At 42.0% G+C, this 27,341-nt stretch overlaps 1 protein-coding gene across 3 annotated transcripts in view; it reads right to left on the minus strand.

Moving 5' to 3' along the window:
• Positions 1 to 27,341, minus strand: part of Wdfy2 (WD repeat and FYVE domain containing 2) — a 143,472-nt gene that overhangs the window by 21,681 nt on the left and 94,450 nt on the right. For all 3 annotated transcript variants that reach the window (XM_059273504.1, XM_059273506.1, XM_059273505.1), the window contains 3 exons: positions 18,124 to 18,178; positions 10,082 to 10,232; positions 3,582 to 3,694 (listed from right to left, as the gene is read on the minus strand). In XM_059273504.1, the coding sequence (XP_059129487.1) occupies positions 3,582 to 3,694; positions 10,082 to 10,232; positions 18,124 to 18,178 (319 nt within the window). The remainder of the gene's footprint in view (positions 1 to 3,581; positions 3,695 to 10,081; positions 10,233 to 18,123; positions 18,179 to 27,341) is intronic.

Below are 27,341 nucleotides of genomic sequence, written 5' to 3' on the forward strand. Positions count from 1 at the left end.
CCCCATGATAAAACAATGGGACCAGTGGCCTTGGCTCCCCATGAAAGAGAACCATGAGACCAACGGCCATGACTCCCCAAGAAAGAAAAGAGAATGATGGGGAGAATGACCATGGATCCATCCACAAACATTGAAGACCTCTATGTGTGAGTCAGGTCTCAATTGATGAGACACCTTCCTCTTCTAATGGATCTGGCTTTGGTCTTTGTTTGGTCCTTATAAAAACCCCTTTCCAAGACTTTGGACTGCCTGAGGCACAGAAGAGGCCTCCTACCTAGGAAGAGCTTAACACTGTGAACTGGGTGTTCAGTGTAGCTGAGCAAACTGTGCTGCAGCCAACTGATGAGGCTCCTCTCCGCATTCTCCATCTCAGTGACTACCTTTGCCCTCCTGTGAGCTAGAACCTTCCTGAGCCATGCCATCTGCCTCAAAGATGCTGCATGATAAAAATGAGATGAGCATGCTTTAAACTATAGAATGATTAAGACCCAACACCTAAGCAACACTCTACATTACAGCAAGCATGCAGAAAACACAAAACTCTTAGCCATATCCAGCCAACAACTCGGAGGGCAGAAACAGTTTCTCCCACCTGCTAACTTGGTGATAACAACAAAGAACTCAGGGGACCCCTGACTGACTTCTGAAGAGTCAAGAGGCCACTTCTGCCTATTCCAATCTGGTTAGTCAGCAGGCACACTCTCCCCACAACCCCCTGCTCCCAGAGCAGACCCAGGCCTCACTAGTACTATTAAGTACCCTACCCACTGAGCTACACTGTAGCCCCCACTGTGATGATCTTCAACTTCCTATATTTTACCCTGAATCTACCCACTCCCCCTGCCCCCCATCAGCACCCCATTTTAAGAGACAGTTTCTGGAGTTGGGGAGATGGCTTTGCAGTTAGGAGTGCATGCTGCTTTTACAGAAGACCAGAATGTTGCAACTCCAGCTCCAGGGGATTGGATGCCTCTGTTTCTTGGCTTCAAACTCATTCACGGTTTCTCAAGGATGCCAAAGTAAGTCGGGAGGGTGAGCCTTAGGGATCTGAAGTGACTTCGGCTTTCTTTCTGGCTACTTGCCACAACTGCCTCCACTCCTGCTTCAGACAGAGACGAGCAGCCTCAGAGGGGTGAGCACCCGTGGCAGTGCTCAGATAGGCTCTTGGAGCTCTGTGCTCTCACTGTGCTGGCATTCTCCCAGACATCCTCTGGATGCTCCCTAACAATCAACACTCACTCATTCCCTAGGATTTCAGGTCAAGCAACAGCTTCCCTGAATGCTCCCTCCCCCGCCACCCCCCACCCCCCAAGTGAGCTGCCTGTGCTCCACTTCTGGAAGTCCCTGGTGCTTCTTTCCCAGGCCTCTGTTACCAGGCACCATTACAGCATAGCTTGGCTCTCACTGGGCTCTGAGGAATCTGAGAACAACAACTGTGCTTTTCTTTCTGACTGAGAGAATCCATTGAGATCCACACCATGGAGCAAAGGGTCAGGAGAGGAGGACCCGAGGCAGATGTGCAGATTCTGAGAACAGCCAGAGGCAGGAGGAAGGTGGGAGAGGCTAGTTCACAGATAGGAACGGAGGCAGCAAGAGCAGGGAGGAACAGGAACAGTCACCATGGAAAATGCTGCCAAATGTTAAACACAACAAGGTCTCAAACACATCCCAGAAGACCAGGGGCCACCTCAGGGGGAGCAATTCAAATGAGATAACAGAGACAAACCAGATGTTTGCCTCTAGGCTGGAAGGGAACTAGAAGGCGAAGGCCTGGGAGCAGCCAGGGAATGGCATTCTTGTAAGAACTAACTGCTACAGTCTGCATGCAAACAAGCCCTTTGTAAGTGGAGAAGTACTAAATGATCCCACTTACGTGACACACGAGGAGTAGTCACTTTCACAGAAAGAACCGGGGTGATGGGGAGGGGCTGCCATCTAAGGGTGGAGGGTTCTGTGATGGATGGTGATGATAGCACAACGTCCACCAAACAAGACGGTTAGAATAGTAGCTGCAAGTCTTGTAACTTAAGGACAGAATTAGAAGAGTTATGGGAACGGCTACAGGAGGGTACGGATTGAGAGGGTTCCGTTGTTTCCTCAACAGAGAAGCAAGAAACTTAGGTGGAACAACAACTGGAGAGGAACTGTTGTCCAAAGGGAGTCCATTTTGGTGTGAGGATCCTGAGAATCAGCCTGGCCCACAGGAAGGCTGCTCCCGTACAGAAGAGAAAAGAAACAAAAGACAAGTCTGTTTCAGTTTCTAGCAGAGGACAGAACAGGCAAGAAATAAACCACTGAAAAGCTATAGCAGCTTTTGAAGAAGGAGGCTGGAGGGGAATGGGAAGAAGAAAGGGGAGGGTGGTCATGAGACTGGGAGGAGGAGTACTGAGCACAGGCGGAGGGAAAAGTAGATAACTCTGCACCCAGCTGGCAATCACGCCCTTGCAACGGCACCGGTGGTCTAAATCTCAAGAGTGACTTGTAGATGGGGCTCGTGGTTCTCGAAAGCAAAAAAGGTAGACAGTCAGCCTGAACCTTAACACTCCAGATCACCAAGAAGGAGGGATGCTATCAGCTGAAGACGTGCTACACTGGGAAGCAGTGGGAGGAGCTACTGGAGTCTAGACACACAGGTCAGATCCCTGGAGCTGGAGGTAAGGGCAGTTGGGAGACACCCAACGTGGGTGCCGGGAACTGAACTCGAGGCCTCTGCAAGAGCAGCAAGCACTCTAAACTGCTGAGCCAGCTCTCTGGCCCCCTCACTGCCCCACCCTTGCAAATCCCTTATGACTAAATGGACACTATTCAATTAAACATCCTTTCCCATCTACTTTCATTTTTCTATGACATCCAGATGGAGTATTATCTTGACACTAAAGCATGAGTTAGTTATTTACCAAAAAAACTGAAAAAAAAAAAAAACCAAAAAAACACCACACCAAAGCCCACTAGCACCCATAAACCAGGCAGTGGCACATTTCTCCAAAATCAACATTTTCTGGAGCCAATGCTATTCCAAAAAAAAAAAAAAAAAAAAAAAAGCCTGTATCCATTACTGCCATCAATTCAGGCCTTTCCAGAATTATGGACGATTATTTCTTATCTTATGTAAATAATCCTGAGCACACCAGTGCTGTAAGGGGTTATACACTTGAGGCTCACTAGGAAGACCAATCTGCCCCCTTTCATGTAGTCTGGCTTTCCTTTTCCTCTCTCTGGGATGGGGGAATCTTTCTTGCACACTGTCTTCTTACTTCAAGCGTGAAAAGGACAAGTGTCCTAGCAGTCTCCTGGGGTTTGAACCATTGCCACGTGGTCGCAAGCACCCCTTCAACACACGCCAGCACTGGCTTTCTCCACAGCAACGGGAAAGGCTTAACATTCTCAAGAGAACGGTTTCTCTTCTGTTTGAATCGTGGAGAAAATTGTTTTGGTGTTATCTCTTACTGAAGCACTTACAATCAACTAAGCGTACCTGTATCAGCTGTAGTTTTGCCCAAGCCCAGGTTGTTCTCTGCCACCTTCAAACATGGAAGGACCAGACTAAGGTGAGGTGATGGCAGCCTTTTCTCAGATCTTACCTGTGTGCCCTCTGAAGGATGTGAGCAGTGTGCAGTTTTCTTGTTCCAGTTTGAGGATAGTGACTTGGCCCGAGTGATCACCAATAAACACGTGACGGGTTTCAACATCAAATCTATCATGTAATCATTAAGGAGTATAAAGTGGGGATTTATGAGAGTAAAAACAGAACACTCTACACTAATTTAACCAGGAATATGCAGTGCCATGCTAGCAGAACTTGAAGACAGGTCCTGGAAGACATGAAAGGGGACTCAAGATAATGAAGGATGTACAATATTGCTAGACAGACGCAACATGACTTATCATATTAATTTATACATTTAATATAACCACAAAAAAAATCAACATTCTCTGGAGCTCGGCATGTTCTTTCCAAAGTCCATACAGAAAAATATATAAGCAAGAAGATACGGTAATACTTTGAAAATAAAAATAACATGCAATAGGAGGCCAATGCTACCAGATATTAAAATATACTATAAAGGTTTTTTGTTTTTTTGAGAGGGGTGTTAAAACATGCTTTAATGAAAAAAACCTCTCAGCACCTTGAAGTTTCAAGGCCTTCACGTTCCCACCTGCAGCTGCTGTAATGTCAGGGCTGCCTCCTGCTCGTCGGCCTTAGGTGCTGCTGACTGCGAACTCCTCAGTGCTGGGCACATGGCAGGAGCTCTGTGCTGACAGCCCTGTAGCAGCCTGACCAGCCACTGCTCAGCATCTTCAGTTGTGCATGCCTGAAGGCAGTCTGGTGAGTGAGGCATGCACCTTTCCTGATTCAGGCATGCAGACTGCATCTCTCTCCCATAACTCTGTGTGGTTTATGTGGGTGAGGTGGACCCTCACCATACTTTTCATGATCTGTAAATAAAGGTGAGACATTTCATCTAGATTTGTTGTTGTTGTTCTCATTTTTTAAAATTTTTATTATTATTTTCATGTAATTTATTTGATCAGTCTTTCCCCTTATTGATGTGATAAATTTGTGAGGAATGTACAGATGAGATGCTATGACTTGGTCACAGCATGTAGTCTGCCCAGGAGGGCTGCTGAACTACTGAGTGAAAAATTCCTGTCTTTTATATGGTGACTGCTCTCTTTAGAGGCAGCACCTGCTAAATGTCTGGCTTATGAAATTTCTTTAAAGTGTGAATACTGACAGAGAGACAAATGGTCTATGATAGGAGTCTACAATCAGATACTCAAGACACACAGAAACCTAGCATTCATCCACTTGATTTTGTTTTCATTTTGGAGGATTTTTATCTTCTAATACTATGTATTTTTCATTATTTTAGTGTGTGTATCACACACACACACACACACACACACACACACACACACGCACGCACGCACGTGCACCTGGGGAGACCACAGTAAGTCATCAGATCACTTGGAGCTGCATTACAAGCATCTATGAGTCCTCCCCTTGACAGCTGGTATTGAGATCTGAACTCAGTCCACATGGATGAACGGCAAAGCACTCTTCACTGATGAACCATTTCTCCAGGACTACAGACTTCAGAAAGAAAGCAGCCATTTGGCATAAGCCCTCACATGTGTGTGGTTCCAGCACAGTAGGCCACTCTTACTGGTTAATGACGGGAATTCTTACCAGCCCAAGTCCCTGAGACACTTATCTAGCAAAGGAGACTTGCAGAGATACACAGGCAGGCCTTGACAGCACAGTAAACTGAACTGGGAGAGCTAAGATAACCCTTTCTGCCCTAAGCTGCTTTTGTCAGAGTCTTTTACCACAGCAACAGGAAACAAAACTAATGTAAGGAGGGGGCTCCCAGCGTAAGAACACAGTCCCTTCGGTGTTGCAGGACACTAAAGGAATTTTATAGGGTGATGAAACTACTCTGTAGGTCAACACAGTGGTGGACACCTTTGTTCAGATCCACACTCCATACACATACAACAGCAAAAGTGAACCCTGAAGAAAGCTAGGGATTCTGGGTGATAATGACACACATTAGTTATTTGTCTCACCTCATTTGTAACAAAGTATCTGACAAAAGCAACTTAGGAAGGCTTTACTGTGACCCCAGGTCCAGGGGATACAGTCCACAATGACAGGGGCAGGAGGCAGCTGGCCACACTGCATGCAGTCAGTAAGCTGACAGCTATGACGTGCACAGCTCACTTTCTCCTTTTCATTCAGTGTATGTGTGTGTGTGTGTGTGTGTGGGTGCAGCCCATGAACTGGTACCACTCGAATTTAGGGTGTGTCTTTTCATAGCAACTAGCCTACTCTAGAATCCTTCATAGGTATGCTGCTGTGTAACCATTCTGAAATCTGAGAAGACCTTCCACATTGCAGGGAAATTCCTTACGACAGAGATGCTGTAAAGAAGGTGAAACATTCCATCCCTCTGGGATGTTTAAATGTTTAAAATCTTGGGAAGTGAAGATCCTGGAAGAATCTGGAAGACCAGATTCACCCAGTCCCTCCCTCCCCAAGCATACAGAAGCTGAGAGGACTTCTGAGCAACACTTCCAGACCAGCTGCATGATAACACGATGGACACAAGACGTCCAGACCTCTGAACTGCCCAGAGGAAACAGGAACTAGTAAGCCACCTACAAGAAGCAGTGACCAGTGAGCCACCCGGAAGAAAGAGGCTCGTCCTGAGCTGCCTGAGACAGCCTCCGACCTGCCGAGCTGCCCGCAGGTTGCACAGTGTGCTCCAGGTTTCCAACTCTCAGGAGATGTCATCTGGCTGGAATGGATTTTTGGTACGCAGCTGTCTTTGAGTAATTTCTGCTCCTGTAAATAATCCCTGGCCCAAGAAAACTCACTGGCTCACCAAGTTGAACTCTGGGGATATCCTAACTTTGGTCTACCTTCTGCTCCCTACCTGGATCGAGGAGACAACTGCTCACATCTCCCCAGGAATAGTGTCACATAACACATGATTACATATTTGTTTCCATGGTGCTTTTAAAGTCCACCAAGTTGATACAAGTTGCACATGCCAATATAAGTTTATTAATTGTAACAAATGGGGAGTACCAGAAATCTCAATATTTAATTTTTTTCTATGAATCTAAAACTGCAATAAAATATCCTAGAAAAATAAAAACTATGAAGTGACACGGAGAGAGTCAGGAATGTAGCTCAATGGCACTGCTTGTCTATCATTTGTGAAACCCTGGGTTTAGACATCAGCAATACACACAGACACAGATATACACACACACACACACACACACACACACACACACACACACACACACAATCCAGTATATGACTCCTACTAGCCAAAGATGGGATAGTTTTAATATTTAAAATGACATTTATTAAGATATGCTAAATATATTACTTTAAAAAACCTAAACAACAACAAAAAACACTAAGAGTTCCTAACAGTACTAAAAAAAAAAAAAAAAAAAAAAAGGAAAAATCTGCTCTGCGGGATACGAACTCTCTACCTACATTAGCAGTTAAGGAAAAGGAGTTGGTCAGGTGTGGTGGTATAGGCCTGTAGCCCCCAAATACTCAGGAGGCTGAGGCAGGAGGATGGAGATGTGGGCCAGGCTCTACTATACAGTGAGTTCCCGAACAGCCTGGGCTATGTATGAAGACCTGTCTCAAACAAGCACCAGAGCACAAAACGAAAATTAAAATGACAAGAATGAAGACACCTGTTTCCATGACATGTCATACAAGAGTAGATAGGTGGCACTGGATGGTAAGGACGTCTTCCGTTTTCAAATACTTCCAACCAGCACACATGGGGAAAACATGAGAGTATTAGAAAATGGCCACTCTGCACCTCCATAAAGCAAGTGACTCAGCTAAAGCTTGGCCACTGGACAGAACTGGTAACAGAAATGCTGCCAGGGGTTAGGAGCTAACTGACCCAAGTCACTGACTGTGCCTGCGACAGAAGAAGCAGGAATCCCATTCACTAAAGTCACTGGACAGTCCCCAGAGTCAGGAACTGTGTTCAGATGAATGGAAGATGATGACCCAGTTCCCCGGGCTCCTGACGGGCAGGCAGGCGGGAGGGTGAAGGACTCAGAACCATCTTCATGAGGAAGTATAAACGTACATAGAATCGAGGGAGCAGGGAGATGAACAAAATCCGTGATGTCAGTGGAAGTGGGGGGGTCAGTGTCGAATGAGGACTGTCTAAGGATCAAGTTCAGGAACTTCCAGAGACGATGGGAACTGCTCCAGAAGAGGAACCAGAACACGTGACAATGTCTGGACAAGGTGCAGTGTGTCTACATCCAATTTCAAACAATTCTATTACAAAAAGTGACTTGCAAAACAAGCATTATAAGCTGAGAATAGAGGATTTAGAAGTATGAAGCAGTATTAATTTCCAGAGGTAACTATATCTTCGTGATTATGAATAAATATTTAGTTTTAGAAGTTCATAATGAAATATGTTGAGATAAAATGACATTAAGGTCTAGAATTTGCTTCAGAATACTGTGGCAAAAAGGGACAGAAGTATCAACAGTGGATGTGAGTTATGGATAAGTGTCATTAAAATATTTTTTTCTAGGGGCAGTGGTGGTGCACACTTTTAATCCCAGCACTTGGGAGGCAGAGGCAGGTGGATATCTCAGTTTGAGGTCACCAAGAGAGCAAGGTCCGGGACAGCCAGGGCTACAGAGAGAGATCTTGTCTCAAAAGTAAAAAACAAACAACAATATCAAAAACAAAAACCCAAACCAAACCATGGTCCCAACAGGGACTTAGAAAAGAGTTTAAATAAAATGGAAGTACAACCAGATGCTGGAGTGCTCAATATTGACTGCCTAACCTCTATGTTTAATATTATGGCTGTTCTGTTCTCTGACCCCTAGATAAGTTTATTGGGGTGCACAATATATCAACACTCTCACTCAAATGTACACATGGGTTTCTGATAACAAGTAACGTGATTCTCTACTTGGAAAATAGTCACAAAATGAAAGTGACTTTTGGAACTAGTGGTTACAATCTTAAAGAAAGGTTAATATGGTCAAGGCACATTTAATTGTAATTTTTGCTTTTCATTTTCAGATAGTTTGAAAAGTTATCTTCTTGAGGGCATATGTGTGTCTTTGCTCACACTGCCTGGTTTGGCTAAGCAAGACACAAGATAAATGGAAGATGCACCATTACACTGGTCAGTGATACTGATGTACAAGTCACAGGATGCCATTAGTTCTGGTACCCAACAGTAAAGGGGATAAAAAGCAGAAGTCCATGGCAGAATACCTCAGGAAAAGCAGTCCCGTTCTTACTCACTGGCAGTGTGGCACCTTCTAGGCTTCAGCTGGATCATCTGAAGCCTGAGGACATTTCCTGGACATACATGTGGTGCTGCCCTGTAAAGAACAAGCTCCCCTTTCTTGTTGACTTTGTCTCTGGTCCTGGTCCCTCGCCACCTTTACAACCCTCACTTCGGTCACTTTGATCCCTTCATCTTGCTCTTCTAGTGAGACATTAACAGCAGCATTAGCCTCTGCATACCCATAAACATACCCACTGCCACACAGGTGCAAGGAAATTGTGGCATACCATCATATTATTAACAACTGACTGGACACTTTATAAATACAGAGATAAAAGCAGGCCCTACTGTTCCTGCTTCCGTGGATGGTGTTGGTTTCCATGTTCTGCCTCACTTGTCAGAAACTGGAGGAGTCCACTTTTTTATACGAGAGAACTTTCCTCCTTGCCGTAGGAGAAACATGTCACACACCAATCGATGCTAGACTTGTCAGAACCTGGGCAGCAAGAAGTGAAGCTTCTTTGGTATTCTTTGGTCCTCACCACAAGTAAATAGGCTGACAACTTGGGAGACAAGATCACACTATGGATTCTGAGAAAGTTTCATGCCTGGAACAAAGTTTGCAGGATACCACCTAGAGACAGCTAGCTCACTGGTCCTTGGCATGGCAGCCTGCCAAGAAATATTTAAAATTTAATTTATTGTTTCTAGTGAGTAGCACAGTGTGCATGGGGACGTGAGAGGACAACTTCCAGCAGCCAGGTGTTTCCTTCCAGCATGAATTCTTGGGACTGAACTCAGGTTCCAAACTGTGCAGCAAACACTTTTACCTGCTAAGCCATCCCACTGGCCCCCCAAATCTTTCTATATGAACAGGAAACTAACTCATGGCCCACTCTCTAAGCACCAATGTGGTATTTATAATGTTCGGGGGGATTTCCTGTAAGGGAAATGACTGGTCTATTAAACCAAATGTGTTTTGTTGATGATTGCATGCCCATGGACTGCAGTCCTAACAGCTGAGGATCACACCGTGTCCTGTCTCGGTGTCAGAACTATGTCACAGCAGTCAGCAAGCCTGATGCTTGAATGGTGTCGCCTCACTCCGCTCCATTCACACGGGAACCCCCAATAACTTGTACCTTAAGAAGGTCTCTGAGCATCTTTTTCACACAGGAAAAAACATAAATCAAAACTAGAAAACAAAACCTATATACCAAATATTCATGCATCAAAGAGAAAGGGATCTGTCCAGCAAAGGATACTGCAGGCCCGAGGCCACAGCACTGGTGCGGTAACATCCCAGGCGCTGCCCACTCTCAGAGCAGTGCCAGGCGAACTGCTTGTCTTGCCCTGTGCTCAGCACCCACTCCAGTTCCAGAACGAACAGGACCATCGTCACTCTGCTCTGATGTGCTGAAAAAAAAAAAAATCAAGCGATGAGAAAATGACCAATAAGGAAGCATCCTGAGGAAAATGGAAAAATGTAGCCCACCATTACATCCTTCTCCCCATCCCAGAAGAAGGTGAAGGACAAAGCAATCAGGGCTGGGACAGAACAACAGCTCTCCTTGGACACGAGTTTTTGTTGTTGTTGTTGTTTTCGTTTTGTTTGTTTTTAAATCATCATCCCTTTACACCCTTGCTTGTGTCCATCCAAGAATTACTGCCTCAGAGAGCTCCCTACCCCAAGGCCTAGCCAAGCATACTAGGGCTACTGGATCATTTTTGTGACCACAAGGCACAGTAGGAATAATATTTGCAACACAGTCACTGTGGTCACTTTATACTCAAAGGAAAGATATATTGTTCTTTGTTGTTGTTGTTGAAATCTGATTTTTAAACTCATAACAAAATTTCTGACAGTTTCCTTTCAGAACCCAAAAGCTTGCAGAATAATTATAAAACAGGAATGGTGGCTGTTTGAAGGACAATCTCCACCCCCCCACCCCACCCCCCACTCAATAGTCTCATATATTTGAATGCTTGGTCTTCAGTTGGTGGAACTGTTTGGGAAGGATTCAGAGGTGTGGCCTTGTTGGAGGAGCTGTGTCACTGGGGATGGGCTTTGATGTTTCCAAAGACTCATGCCATTCCCAGTGTGGAATCTCTCTGCTCCCTGCCTATGGATCAAGACATGATCTCTCAAGCTGTTCCTGACTCCATGTCTCTACTTTGCCATCACGGACTTTCCCTCTGGAACTACAAGTCCAAATAAATGCTTTCTTTTATAAGTTGACTTGGTCATAGTGTTTTACCACTGCAATAGAAAAAAGTGACTAAGATAAAAATGAAACACCTGCTATGCAGAAGTAAGTACATATGTGAGAAAGGGGACAGTTCCTATGGTCACTCACATACAAGGGTAACCCTACTAGAAGAATTTTCGCATCACACAACTTCAGAGGAAGGAGAGACTGCTCATACCTTCTAGCTATCTCTCTGTCGCTCACCTGGGCAAACTGAGGTGCAGTGAAGCTGCTGAGTGGTTTGGCTAAGGGCCCATGGCTTCTCAGTTACTTAATAAACTCAGGCAGGAAGAGTTTTGCTTTCTTACTATGTAATGCCAGGCAATGAACACAGGGTAACAGGATGAACAAAGACACATTGTGCTCCTGGCAGTGGTCTGGTGGGCCAGGAGTATACTCTTGAGTATGGTAAGGTGGAGATTTTCCACCTTGATTACTGAGCAGCGTTAGACAGTGTGGGTGGCTGTCTGCAGCCTCACTGAGGAAAACCATCTGCCAATTTCAGGGTGTTTAACACATTCAACACATTCTCTTAGTCACTGCGGAGACTGAGAGTGGGATGTCTGAATCTCTCTCTGTCTGTCTCTCTCTGTCTCTGTCTCTCTCTCTCTCTCTCTCTCTCTCTCTCTCCCTCTCTCTCTCTCTCTCTCTCTCTCTCACACACACACACACACACACACACACACACACACCCCAGCAAAGCAAACCTTGGTTTCTATGGCAGTCAGTTCCCTTAGTGTCTGGCTGTCAATGGGAAAACAAAACAAAACAAAATCTCAAAACTCAAAACACACAGTCTAAGAAGAAGGAACTCTTTTACTCAGAAGAAAACTCTTTGAAGGCAGACATTTATCATTACACTTTAGAAACTCACAGGAAAGCCTGGGCTTGATGTCTGGCTTCGTTACTAGGAACCAGGGGGAGAGGGACGCTCGTCTTATCAGGGGAACGTGCTTTCTCACCATGATGCCCTCAGCCACAGGAGCTGCAGGCATTCCTCGCCCTGTGGTGCTTTTCTCCTCCCTGGTTTCTGAGTTGTGATCATGCTTTACCTGTGTTGCCTTTTCCCACCCTGGTGGTGGTGTTGGGGGTGGAGAAGAGCCCTGTGCATGCCAGGAAAGCTACTACTGAACTACATCCCTACCCCTTTTTTCTGCACTGACTTATGAGAGAGTTTTCTTCTTTATCTTGTTGATGTGATGGCTATGTTGATTTTTGGTTGAACAGCTCTGCAGAGCTGTAATAACTCTCGCTTGGTCACACTGTGTAACTCATTTATGGATTGGTGCATTTGGACTACTAAGTTTTAGGGGAGATTACATATTCTCTAAACTTGTCCTTTTTTGTAATGTCCAAAGGAATTAATATCTTTGGTATTGATATCAGGTATCATTGGTTGATTTTTTTTTAAGATTTATTTATTTATTATATATACAGTATTCTGCCTGCATGTGTGCCTGCAGGCCAGAAGAGGGCACCAGATCTCATTAAAAGTGATTGTGAGCCACAATGTGGTTGCTGGGAATTGAACTCAGGACCTCTGGAAGAGCAGTCGGTGCTCTTAACCACTGAGCCATCTCTCCAGCCCTCATTGGTTGATTTTTAAAAATGAATTTATTGAGATAAAACTCACTACACTTCTGACCTTTTAGAGAGCAAGAATTCAATGGCTGATAACATATTCATGTTACATGATCATTGCCACCATCTACTTCCAAGTATTTCTTTCACCCCAAAACAATTCAATTCTCCCTTCCCCTAACTTTGGTCAATATACTTTCTGTCTCTATTGAATCTCCTATTCTTGACATTTCACATAAATGTTATTCATATGATGTGGCCTTCTGTGTCTGGCTTCTTCCACTTAGCATGTTTTTAAGTTCACATGTTATAACATGTATTATCACCACTCCATTCTCTTATACACACACACACACACACACACACACACACACACACACACACACACTCTTCCATTCATCCACTAATAAGAGATCAGGATTATTTCCCTTTCTTGGCTATTGTAAATAATGTTTCTAAGAATATCTGTTTATATATTCTGTGTGACTATATATTTTCAATTCTAGCTATACAGGGATGAGTAAAAATGCTGTGTCACAAGATAACTATTTTAACTCATTGAAAAATTGATGGAATATTTTTCAAAGAGGCTATGTCATGTCATATTCCCATCAGCAACTCTAGTTTATCCATACTGCTTTCAAAACTGGTTTATTTGATTTTTGTTTTATTTTTTTTAGATAGGTTTTCCTTATATAGCCCAGACTGGCCTTGAACTCACAGTTCTCCTGCCTCAGGTATGTGTCATCAAGAATGGAATAATTTTTCCAAAGGAATTAATAATTATTGACATACTGAACTATGCTTCAGGTATTTTATCAAGCAATTTATACATAAAATCTCTCTAAATTTTTTTTATAGAAAATATGACATATAATTTTACCATTTTAACCACTTTCAAATATACATTCTGTAGAATTAAGAACATTCAAATTAATATATGATAGTCATCACCTCTCTAGAATTTGTACATCTTTTTTCATAAGTCCCTTCCTCCCCAGCTCAGGGTAACTATCGTTCCATTTTCTGTCTCTACAGATTTGATGTAGTGAATACCACATGTATGTGGACATAACATGTTCTTTTGTGATGGGCATTCACTATCCTGGAGTGTGCTGAAGTTACATCTTTCTGAAGATATATGTGTGTGTGTGTGTGTGTATATATATATATATATATATATATATACACACACACACATATATTTCGCTCTATCATTCCATTCCATTCATGACGCACACCTAGTGGCTTTCATCCCAGGCTTCCTGTGATTACACTGCCATGACCATGGGCACACAACTATTTGCCTGAGCTCTAATTCTCTTATTTGGGGAAGACAGCACTGAGTTTTTGTGGTTTCATTTTATTTGTTTGTTGAGACAAGGTCTCTCTATCTAGCTGTGACTGTCCTGGAACTTTCTATGTAGATCAGGCAGGCCTCAAACTCAAGTGGTCCCACTGCTTCTGCCTCCCACGTGCTGGGATTAAAGGCGTGCGCCACCACCGACTGGCCGCCATTTAGTTTTTAATGTGAATCCAACACTACATTCCTGAGATAAACCTCACCTGACCATAATGTATTCTTTTGTACATATTGCTGGACTTGGTGAAATTTAGGTTTGTAGCATGTCTGTATGGAGAATGGCATCCTAGTTTTCTCATTTCTGATTTGTAGTGCATTAGTATCAGGAAATACTGATTTCCTACAATGGGTTGGGAAGTCTTTCATTCCTCAATTTCCAAAAGAGTTCCTGTAGTTTCACATATTTTCTTCCTTAATGTTTCATAAAATAGAACCAGCAGAACCATCTGGTCTAGGAGTCTAAAGGGAATGAAGAAGGGAGCTTTTGCTCTTGGCCTGCTTGCTCTTTCTTGCTGGCCAGTCCATTCCTTACGGCCACTACAGCCTACTTCTCCAGGATTCTGTCACATACTGAAGACCAGTTGAGATATCAAACATCATGGACTGAACAACTACTGCATTCTTGGACCTTCCAATGGTAAAGCCATTGTTGGACAAGCTGGACCACAGCCTGTAAGTCATTCTAATAAATCCCCTTCTCTGTCTGTCTGTCTGTCTGTCTGTCTGTCTGTCTGTCTCTCTCTCTCTCTCTCTCTCTCTCTCTCTCACACACACACACACACACACACACACACACACACACACACATTCCCTTTTCTTTCCAATGGCATAAACCAAGGTCACTGATTTGACCCTGATTCTTTTATGATGCCAATGTTTGAGCTGTCTATATTAGAGAGAGATTCATTCTCTCAGTGCTGGTCTTCTAGAGCAGCTGTTCTCAACCTATGGGTCATGACCCCTTTGGGGGGCAACCCTTTCACAGGGGTCACCTAAGACCACCAGAAAATACAGATATTTACATTACAACTCATAACAGTAACAAAATTACAGTCATGAAGTGCCAACAAAAATAATTTTATGTTTAGGGGTCACCACATGAGGAACTGTATTAAAGGGTCTCAGCTTTAGAAAGGTTGACAACCACTACTGTAGAGAATCCTGACTAACAGAAGCTTTAAGGGAAGGTTTTAAACTAAAAAGTTGGCTTCTTTGGACACATATGGGACCATCTATTTCTCTTGAGTGATCTGCAGCTTGTGACTTTCAAAGATCTGTTGAATTCATTTGTTCTATGTACCAACACATAACAATACAGTATTCACACATGGAGCTTCTGGAAGAGCGTCAGGCCACTCTTTCCCGATACTGATAATTTCCAATATTTTCCCCCTTGCTAGTCTAGCTAGAAGTTTATCACTCAGAAAACAGCCTTTGATGGCACTGATTTCTCTGCACTATCCGGTTTATACTTCATGAACTGCTGTAATAAACTGTCTTCCCTTCCCTCTGGGTAGCTTAGGTTTCTTTATTTCTTTCCCTTTTTATTTCCCCCCCAATGGCATAAACCAAGGTCACTGATTTGAGACCTTGCTTCTTTCATGACATCAATGTTGAGCTGTCAACCTCCCCTTAGATGCTGCTGCAGATGCATCCTATAAATATTGGTATCCTTGTTTTCACTTTTATTCTCTTCAGAATGCTTTATGATTCCTTCTTTAACCCATAGACTATTCAAAAGTGTATTACTTACCTTCCAAATATTTTAGGATTTCCCAAGGGTCTATTCATCATCAAATTGTACTTTAATTCCATTCTTAGAACATATTTCTAAGTCCTTCAAAACTTATCGAGACTTGCTTTATGGTTTTAATCATAGCAGAATCATTTCAGTTCTGTTGGGCATAATCCCGTTTCCGCTGAATGGAATTTCTACAGGTGACCATTGGGAAAGACTTGAATTGCTCTTGACAACTTTCTGCATGCCTGTTCTGTCAGTTAGCAGGAAGAGAATGTTAATTTCTGACTACAACTGTGTATGCGGCCATTTGTCCCTAACATTTCATTGTTAACCTTATTCCAAAGCTACGCCAGTAGCGTACAAAAAGGCTCATTATGGCCTTCTGCTGGACTGGCCCTTTATTTTTGCTCTGAAATCTGCTTCCATATTAATAAAGTTAGCTGAGCTTCATTTTGGTTAATGTTCTTATGGTATGACTCTACCCTTCTGCCGTCAACTTGCTTCTCACATGAATGACAGCGTCTTGTGTACAGGTTACATTTGAATCTCAAATCCTCACTCAACGGACTTAATTAAAAGTTGCCGGCTTCTAACTATCAGTTTTACTTTATTAATATTTAATGGGTTATTGATATTTTCGGTTTCAACCCCTTCCTATGTGTTCTCTTTTTTCCATTTTCTTTCTCTGTTTTTCTCTTGCTTTGGCCTTAATTTTTACTCCTGAAAATCATTTCCTGTTTCTATTTTATTTCATTGGTTAGTAGCTGTGTTTGTCACAGTACCAGTTGCTTATGGTGAACAGTATGTACCTCTAATTTACCAGTTTACATGTTTAGCACAACAACTTCACAACAGCATATTCCTATTTTTCCCTACCTCCTACTTTTATAAATATCATCATTACACATTTTAATTCTATATCTGATACCACTTCTATGTTGTTGTTGAGTTAAATACCCAAGGATCCTTTAAAGAGACTGTATTGCAGTTACCATTTTGTTCTTCTTCACTCTTTGAGTAGATGCACATTTCCCATTGGCATAACTTTCTTCCTGAAGATTTTCCTTTGATGTTTCCTCTAATGGAGGTCTATAAGAAATGAGTTTTTTGGGTTCTTTATGACTGAAAAAGTTTTAATTTAATTTTAATTTTTGAAAGATATCCTCTCAGAGTATGGAATTCTATGTTTAAACATACTATTCCATTGATATAAAATCTATCACTAGCTTAATAATTTATGGTCTAATCTACTTACCCATTGTGTTTTAGAATTTCAGTAAAATTTTTCATGTTTTTAAAAGTTTGACTTTTTAAAAATATGATTTTTATTTACAGTGCTTTTGTTTTGTTAGCCTCTAGTTTCTATACTTTTTAAAAATATTATTTTATTTTATGTGTTTCGGTGTTTTGTCTGCATGTAGGAGCCCTGTGTGGGTCAAGGCCTATGGAGGCCAGAGAGGGCTTTGTATTCCCAGGAACTGGAGTCCCAAACAGCTGTGCGTCACCACACAGGTGCTGGAACCAAACCTGGGCCTTCTCCAAGCACACCAGGTGCTCTTAACCACTTAGCCATCGCTCCAGCTCCCACTTTGACTTTTTGTTTGCCTGTTCTGATTTGGTTTTTAGAAAGGCTTTCCTGTGCAGCCTAGGTTGGCTGCAACACTTAGCCTTACTTTTCAGGCAGATGGTGGCACACACTTTTAATTCCAGTACTGGGAATCACATGCCTTTAATCCAAACACTTGATAGCATAGTGTCTTTGGAGGTCATGGACAGGATGCTGGGTAACCACAAAGAATGAGTGAGATCAAGATATCTGGATAAAATGACATCTGGGTCTTAAAGATCTAATGCCTGATTGATTACATGATACTATTGGTCTGAATACAGGCCCCTTCCAGACACTACTTCTGATTGACAGAATGAATTTGGCCAATAAGCCAATGTTGAAGATTCAATAGAAATTGACACATACACACACACACACACACACACACACACACACACACACACACACCCTCGCACGCACGTCAAAGCATTTCACCAAACATGGAACGAGGCTCAGCTGAAGCAACCTGAGGCTGACTCCACTGACTCCACTTTTCCTGAGCCTGCTGCACCATTCCAGGAAGCATGGTGTAGAAAGACAAAGCTGTGGGCTTGGCAGTCACCCCGACTTAGTCTGGGCTGTACTTGACCTTACCAGTAGCCCAGGTTCTTCCAGCCTCAGCAACTTAATTCACAACTGGGATAATACTGACCTCACAGGGTTCCTCTTTTTGTTCCCCCACGTAATTTAAGTGTTCTCAGTGAGAATGAAAACTACCAAAAAATAGTTTTAGAGGCAGTTAACAACAGTCCTTTGACTCCTACCTTGATAGTTTTTCACAGGTGTCATCTTGTTATAATCTTCAGACAAAATAAATTCCTACAAGACAAAAGAAAAACATTAAGCAAAAGGAATTTTTTCTTGAGATTTTATTTATTTTTATTTTATGTGTATGGGTGTTTAGCTTGCATGCATGTCTGTGCACCATGTGCATGCAGTGCCCACAGAGGCCAGAAGGGGGTGTCAGGTCCTCTGGAACTAGTTACAGACAGTTGTTTGATGTCAAGTGGGTGCTGGAAATTGAACCTGGTCCTCTGGAAGCACAGACAGTGCTCCTAACAGTGGAGTCATCTTCCAGTCCTCAAGCAAAAGTAAAGTTTTTAATGAACAATTATGCTTTGGTAAACAGACTGCATAACAAAATTACATGGGACATTAGCGGCTTGTCAATCAACTCTGCATGTGTGATCATCTCCAACAGTAATCTAAACTCTGATCCATCACAAGAGCAGAAATGTTACCTCACAGCTCTCAAGCTGGCTTTTCTTATATGAGGAGAATCATATGAGAACATTTTCCAAGTCAGGGTTCTGGTCAATGTCAATCCTAACTGGATTCAAAATCTCACTGGTGCCACAGCAAACACTGAAAGACTTTAGCAGTGAGCAAATACTGTTAGGTATTTGGAGTCTGCTGTTAACATTAGCAATTCATTTTCCTTACTACAAGCTCCCTGCTGCTCTTTGTGCTCAGTCCCTCTATTTCTAGGACCATGGCACAGTTCCCCGGCAGAGTGAATTGTCAACATGTCTGTTAGTTCTGTTGACAAATCTAGACAACAAAGGCACAGAAGACATTAGTTTCTACATAGCACACCTTGTGGGGGCACACAAAAGGGTCTCACCTAAGCACCCAGGCAGTTGGTGATGCCCCTGTAGACACCAACCACGTATTTACAAGGCCTGGCCAAGGGTCGAGCTCTCCCGCTTTCTCAAATGCAAATCCCCACATATCTTTGAAGGTGAATTGTGGAGCAGGGGTGAAGGAGCAACATGAGATAAAGCAATGCTTTCATCTGGGCTTACAGCGGAACAATAAGGCTTTTCACAACAGCTGGAAGCGTCCAGAATTTTTCTCTGGTGACTTACAGAGTGGGTGGGAGGACAGACATGGACACTCCTTTCTTGCTAGTAGGTGCTTACTGAGTTCACATAGCTTATGTAATTGTTTAAGTAAAAAGAGTATTTTTTTTTTTTTTTTTTTTTTTTTTTGGTTTTTCGAGACAGGGTTTCTCTGTGTAGCTTTGCGCCTGTCCTGGAACTCACTTGGTAGCCCAGGCTGGCCTCGAACTCACTGAGATCCGCCTGGCTCTGCCTCCCGAGTGCTGGGATTAAAGGCGTGCGCCACCACCACCCGGCAAGAGTATGTTATTTTTATAACAGATGTCACAAAGGTAAAATAGGGCAGCATGACAGAATACACTCGTTTCTTTGGTTCTGTGTTTCGGTCACAGGCCCCATAAGAAGCTTACCTACAAAGGGATTTTCTTTAGAATGTTTTTCTTGGGAAAAACATTACTCAGCTTGCCAGTTTAAACTCATATCGTGAGTCCTTCAAGGAGTGGCACCATATCTACTCATTTCTGAAGAGTTCAACTCAAAACGTGACAGATAAAGTTGAAAAGAAGCATACAGCTCCCCTCTGAAGAACTGACAGACATGTCTGGCTGACTGACCGTGGGAGCCTCACACAAGACTATCTCTCCAGAGCCTCCGACACAGACAGAGAAAACATGTCTGCTGTAAACACAACTGATAACGGGGCCAATTTGTTTAGTTCATGTTGAACATACTGAAATGGTTCATTGACCTAGTAAAAAAGACCCGAATTCTTCTTGGAAAAAGGCAAGGCATACAATAAAACAATCTGATGCAGGTTTTCACTTAGGATTTAAGGCATACATACAAAATAGAAAATTACCAGCTCACTTTGTACTAATAAACTAATTTTTAAAAATACTTTCTTCCCATTGATAATAAAAACACATAGACAAGAAAAATTTGGGGGAGATCTTGTCACTTTTTATTGATGTGCGTATATATAACAATGGAAACCACATGCTACTGTAAGTATACCAAAGAGAAATATTTAAAGGTCCTTTTGCGATATCTATCATACTGTTATTATACAGTGTAATAATATGATCTGTGAGAAAATGGAATGTGAAAACTAATTGGTGATGCTTTTTAATATCAACAAATCCGGCAGTCATCCTTTATTCACCAATTTTATTCTTTTTTTTTTTTTTAATGAATTCACAGGATGCTGTAATGTTCAGAAGGTATGTTACATGACAGTGTATGCCTAATGAAGAAATGATAGATAGTGACTGGTCAGAATTTTATATATATCTAATATATTACTACTCACAAAAATCTAATGTGAAATTCTGGCTAAAGTTTAAATTTATTTCCTTAGAAGTGACCTATCAAAATCGGATTACACATATTTTAAATTATATTAGAAAAAAACTATCCTCTTATTTTCTCCATCCTACTGTCTACCTATTACCTAATTAATTTTAATGCATATTATAGTGCATTAAACACACAAGGGAAACACAGGGGAAAGTTAGTAACTGTCTGCACATTCAATCCTACTTTTTAAGCAAAGAGACAGACTATTCAGTGTATCCTTGTATATCTTGTTTAAAAATGTAAACACTTTTGTAAACATACACAGAGGGAAATACATATTTAGGGGTTTTGTTTAGTTAGGTTGTATAAAACTAGGATAACAGCTATTTCCCTTAAAATATATCAGAGCTATCTTTCCAGGATTCACTTAGTTTAACTTACTCTTTCTAATGAAGGAGTAAGGTATTCTATAAAATGGGTGTACCATTTATTTTTCAAGTCCCGCCCTTTTTAAATGGTCACTTAGGTCTGCTAATTTGCACTATTATAAAACAGCATGTAGACCCATATGACCTGATGTATAGAGGAGATTGCCGACTCAAAGACTGACACTGCCATATCACTCTTCATGAGGCATAAAGGCACTCAGTCTCTACCTTCACATGACAGTGATTTACTCAATTGCAGCAACAGACCTGTTCATCTTTTCACTTTTGCCAAACTAATGTGCAAGAAATGGCATCTCAATGTAATTTAATGTGCACTAATGTTTACATATACCGATTCTTTCTTTTTCTTTTCTTTTTCTTTCTTTTTTTTGGCACACTCATGTTTTGTATAAATTTTTGTTTAGATGTTGCTTTAGATTGGTGCCACACCGCCACCCCCCCCACACACACACAAACTAAGACAAAAAAACAAAAACAAAAAAATTACTCTGAGGTAGTCTTCAGTTGAACCCTAGATCTGGGCGTGAAGTTCCAGCAACATAAGCAAAGGACCAACAGAGAGAAACCAAGAAAGATGCTGGCACATCCCCACCGAGCTGGCCTGAGTCTCGGAGAAGGCCAGCCAGATCTCCAGCACACAGGAGGTTGTTGGCTGGACAGACAGAAGTAAGGACACGGGAGGGAAGGAAGGGGAGGGGATTTCCCTGTAGCTTTCTCCGTCTTCCTTTGGACTGTGATACTAGTTCACAGGACTTTAGCATCTCCTTCCGCCTGGGAAATAGCTTCACCTAGCCCCATATGCAACCTAGTGAAGTCCGATCTCGGGACTAGTAGAGCAGTGGTTCTAGAAGTGAGAAAGCAGCCGAGGAACCAGGCAATCTGGGCAGTGGTTAAGAGTGCAACGATAAACCCCAAAGCATCTGGGTAACAGTAACTCCCGAGGCCACGGATACAGTGGCCATGCCATTTTGTATTCTGTAATTTTCTTACTGAAGTATAGAAAGACTCTGACTACTAGACTGTGTAACCCACTGTCTAATAATTAAAATCTTTCTCTCAATATCCTGCCTTTGTATTTAATTACCAGATCTTCTGTATTGAAAAATTCACTGATAAACAAATAAGCAATTGTGGCATCCTGAGTTGAAATTGCAGTTTGGGGAAGCTTTTGAGTGGGGTTGCAAGTAGCCCAGGTTGGCCTTGAACTCCCTATGCGATCCAAACCCTTGCCTCCACCTCCAGAGTGCTGGGACTGCAGGCTTGCACCACCATGCCATTTATGAAGTGCTGCAGACGGAAGCCAGGCCCACATGCATGCATGCATGTGAAGTGAGAACACTCTGCCAACTGGGTTACATCCTCAGCCTCGGTGCGGTAATTTTAAAGTTTTTCTTTATAAAAAATACTTCAACTGAAATGTCTTCCATGGAGAATACACTCAGATCTTTCTAAACCCTTTAACTGGATAACATCTGCAGCCACTGTTTTGCTTTTCTTTGTCTCTCAATTCCTCTGAAAACCAAGCCTAGCGAAATCAGTCAATCAGATGGTAAAATTACTTTAATTGAGCTGTATTACTTTTTTTTTTTTAAGTTGCTAACATGTCCTGTCATTTTAAAAAGTTCTAAAAAGTCCATGCTTGGCTAAACACATGCCAATCACAACACTCTGGAACACTTCACAAGAACTGTTACCACTTTCACTTGACATACATCTGTCAAATAGACACCATGGCTTTTGTTCGGTAATATTGAGTTCCCTCAACTAATCCCATTTGTTAATGAGTTTTTGTCAGCCTAAGAAGGATGCCAGTAGGTGGTATAATGTGTTTTTTCCACTGGAATGAAACATACCATTTTGTTTTCTGGTCACCCTTAGACCCCTACACATCACAAGTTCTTGGTCCTGGAGTCATTCTGTCTCTCTGTTCTGGTGTGACCAATCAGTCAAGGAATATTACACAGTTCTAAGTACAGTCCACCACCTCTCCTGCTTTGTAAGGATCAACAAAACAGATCCATAAGAATCCTGATGATGAAGCCACAGCACCTTACACGTTAAAAAACCTACTGGGTAGCAAGATGGCTCAGCAGCTAAAGCCCCTGCCATGGTCTTAGTTCAATCCACAGAATCCATGGCAAATAAAAAGGAGAAAGTCAATTCCACAAAATTATCCTCAGCATGCATGTACCCCTCCCCCCAAACATACATCAGAAGCACAATAATAAATTTTTAATCTACACTTTAAGTTTCTTGCTTTATTTGAAAGCCTGCCAACAACTTCTCACTCTTTTTAAAATCTAACACTACTTCAGATTAAACACAGAATTTAAAATTAGATTATTAGCTACCAACTGTTTGTGGTGTATCAAAGACATATGCTGACTAGAATGCATGATAAGTCTACTTTTATCAAGAAAACAAAACTATAGTTACATTCCCTAAAAGGGCTTTCTTCTCAGAAAAAGGAACAAAAGCAATCACCAAGGTCACACCCAAATAAAGACTCAGCCCAAATTATAAAGAATGAAGGGAGAAATAAGGGCATATGCTTCATTACCTAGCAAAAGGTCACAAAGATCCTCAGATTCAAAGCACTCTGTGTGCTACACAAAGCCATCCCTGAAGAGGAGACACACATTAAGAGTTTGCTAAGCTGGTCCACGCTGCCACTGACTTGGGAATCTGCTCCCTCATCTGCAGCTCTGATGTGAAGGTTTGATTTGTTCATGGTCTCCCACATTTCTTTATGTTCCTTCCCTATGTTTTTAGGTCTGATTTCAATGTTCCTTGATTATTTCGCCTAGCTCCTCTATTTCATCTTCGAGTCCTAACACTCTGTCTTCTGTGTGATTCACTCCACTTGTCGCTTTCCTTGAAGTTTCTAGTGGAGCCATTGGGTTTTTCAATTCCAATTCCATCTCTGTTTCAGCTGGAGTCCTCGTCAATGTTTATCTCATTATTGAATTCCATCTCAAGTCCTGGGCTGCCTCTGTCCTTTCCATCAGCCTTGTGCTTGTGTTTTCTTGGGCATCATTCGGTGTTTATTGTCCTTAAGTTCTTCCTCTTTAATTTCACTGAGCTGTTTGTGTTTTCTTTAAATTCCTTGATTTTTTTTTTTTTAATGAAGTTTATGATGGTTCTTTTAAATTCTGTTATCCTGGGTTCATCTAGGTAATTCTCATTGGCAAGTATTTTTACAGAAGAGTAGATTTTGGAGGTGAAATACTGGCTTGACCTTTCATATTGTTTTTAGTTTTGCAATGAGACCTGAGTATATGGACTTCTTTTGTTAGTTCTGCTATGGACAGAGTAGTTGGGGCATAAGAGAGGATGTATGGGCAGGTTAAGCCTAGGAGCTGGAAGTGGCTTAGGTGGAATGAAGTCAGGGGGACAGAGGAGACTAGGCTGGTGTGCAGGATGAATGCCCTGGTCCAAGCTTGGAGTGAAGGGTTAGATCTGGCTAGGTGGAGAAGTTGGATGTGGTATGGGATGGGCCTGTAAGGAAGCCTGGAAGTTGGTTGTGGCAGAGGCAGGGATGCCCATCTAGGCTGGAGCAATGGATATGGGCACCATGCAACCTCCAAAAGAGGGAAGCAACCAACAGTCCTACCCAGCACACCTATGAACCACAATGACCAGCATGGCATGATAGCCCTAAGGGTGGAGCAGTGATACATATAACTTGACAGTAGCCAACAACTAACTCTCTAGATGGACTTAAGACCTGCTCAACAAGAAGGAAATCTGCCTGGTACTGGGCTCGTGAAGTCATGGATCTTAGGGGGAGAATCTATAACTGCTCTTTTACTAAACTGGTAGACTCCCTAACTACAGTATACATGATTTATTCTTATACCCACAGGTAAGTATAATCCTCAACCCCACATCAAGGAAACTTCGCAACAGATAAGAGACCATTACAGAAAATCATAACCAATCAAAATGCAGAGTTATGGAGTCTAGTCCCAATGGATATATCTAATACAACTACTCTACCTAAGGCTAGGGGATCATTGTGAAGATGGGGTGGAAGACTGTAAAGCTAGAGGAACAGGGAGTTTTATGTGAGCCTATGCCTGCTAGTAATGTCAGAAGTCACCAACATGACTGCCTAACATGAGCTGAACATGACACCAACACTAGGCATGTTAATGTGGACTGGAGAAAGCCCTCAAGACCTCCACCCTACACAGAGAACCACAGGAAACTAAGGAACACTGAGAGTGGGAGAAATAAATCTTCCTCAGAGAAAAGCACACCAGAGGTCACCCAATACCAAAGATCAGCCCTGAAAACATACATACAAATACCATTATACAGACTGAACGACTCATACAACTAACATTATACAGACTGAACAGTTATATATATGTTACATACAGGTAGTACATAACAATTAATAAAAAATGAGGACATGAATTTGAAAGAGAGCAAGTATGGGTATATGGGAGGTGTAGAGAGAGAGGTGAGAAGAAGAAACAACAATGCAATTATATTATAATCTCAAAAATGAAAGAAAACATTAAAAAGATTAATGTCCATAATATGACCTTACAATTTTAATTTAAAGAAAACAAGTAATTTAATTTCTATTGTTTCCAATATATTTCCTCAGATAATAATGCAAGTTAGGAAGTGAACTCTTATCCTTAAAAGCAGCTCACCCCAATTCTGTAATATGGAAATGACACGGTAACTCTTCTTCACAATTATAAAGGCTGTCCTTCTGTGGGAATCATTTCTCTGTCAGGGATCTAAGTGAGTCAGCAGTTATTTCCTGGAGACTTTTTTCTTTCCATAACACCTGCTGAACACACACACACACACACACACACACACACACACACACAGGTTTGATGGCCACAGAGACAGAGGAGTGCCACTCTACAACTCCACTCATTAGGTATTTACAGACGAAGTCCAGTTGGGAATGTGATATTAGTAAACTTCTTATTTTATAGTAGCTGAGTCTGTTTACAGAAGCGTCCAGAACACTGTCAAATACAATACTCAATGTTTTCATTACAACTGAAGGTGAATGGGTACACATGTGTGAGCATGAGTGTGAAGATATTCAACACTCGACCTAGGTCCTGCTTCTCCCTTCCCCCAGCTCTCGGAGCCACCCTTCTATTTCCCTTACATTAAATATTCAGTTGTTACTTAGATTTTGGGTTAAACTTAGCATTAAATTTAACAGTAGGAAAACAAAACCTCTCAACTCCTTAATCACTCAATGTACTCCATTGTTGTTGAGTTTAATGAAACGTACAGGTGGCTTTTAGAGCTAGTTAACCAGAGATTAGTACTACTGAAAGCAGAGGGCAGCCTCTCCCACCCAGGGAGAACATGCCTACATACTGTATTTCACTTTTCTAAAAAGGAACTTATATTCAAGATTTCAAGGTGTAAATCAAACATGGATGTTGAATGCTTGGGGTTCTTTACAAGGAAGAATGTAACACAAGGAGAGAGCTGAGTGCAAAAGATAGTATGTGTTCATACAGGTCCTCCATTCGAATGTTTCTTCTCTCTGACTATGATTTCCTGAGATGTCTATGCAAGTGAACTTAACAGTGCTGTTTGGTTTGCAACTGCAGAACTGTGCTTATTTTACTGAGCATATGTCCTTGGGTTTACTGATATTTGTCACATGAAACAGGATTTTCTTCTTACTTTTAAGGATGCAAAATATTCCATCGTATGTACACACTGCATTTTCTTTATTCATCTCTTGACAGACACTTAGCTTATTGCTGCCTCTGGGCTACTATGAACTCTGCAAATATCTGCTTTCAATTCCACTAGACAGGCACCCCTAAGTAGGACTGCTGGATCATACAGTAATTCTAGTTTTAATAATCTGAGGAACTCCTACATGAGTTTGATTAAAAATCAGTATCACAGAAGTATTACCACCTTTAAAACTGCCTTCATTTTTATCATGTACCTTCCAAATTAGTGGTGTCAACTTTTTGCCTCTGTTTTCAGGGTTTTCAGAATCAAATTTACATTGTGACCCATGCAAATTGTGCTGTTCCTAACAATCTGCGCATATAGTTATTCTAGGTTTCATGCACGCTCTTTTGGTTGCAAGGGAGGATGTTCCAAGACGAGTCAGAGCCTGTGAGCAGAGGCCTTGCAAGGAAGCTGGGCGGGCCAGCCTGTTTCATACAACCCTTGGGATGTCTGCTGCTCTGTAAGGAAACCCAATGAACGCAAAACAACTCAGCTTCCATTCTCTCATCACTGGAGCATCCATGAAGTCATCGCAGAGCACAGAGGACTTGCAGGGTGATGGCACTACTCTGTACGATACAGTGTTGGCTGCACGTCATTGACACTTGTCTATACCCAGAGAATGCACAGCGTCAAGAATGAACCCTGAACCAT

Source organism: Peromyscus eremicus, chromosome 9, assembly GCF_949786415.1.
Source record: "Peromyscus eremicus chromosome 9, PerEre_H2_v1, whole genome shotgun sequence".
In the NCBI taxonomy this organism is placed as follows: domain Eukaryota; kingdom Metazoa; phylum Chordata; class Mammalia; order Rodentia; family Cricetidae; genus Peromyscus; species Peromyscus eremicus.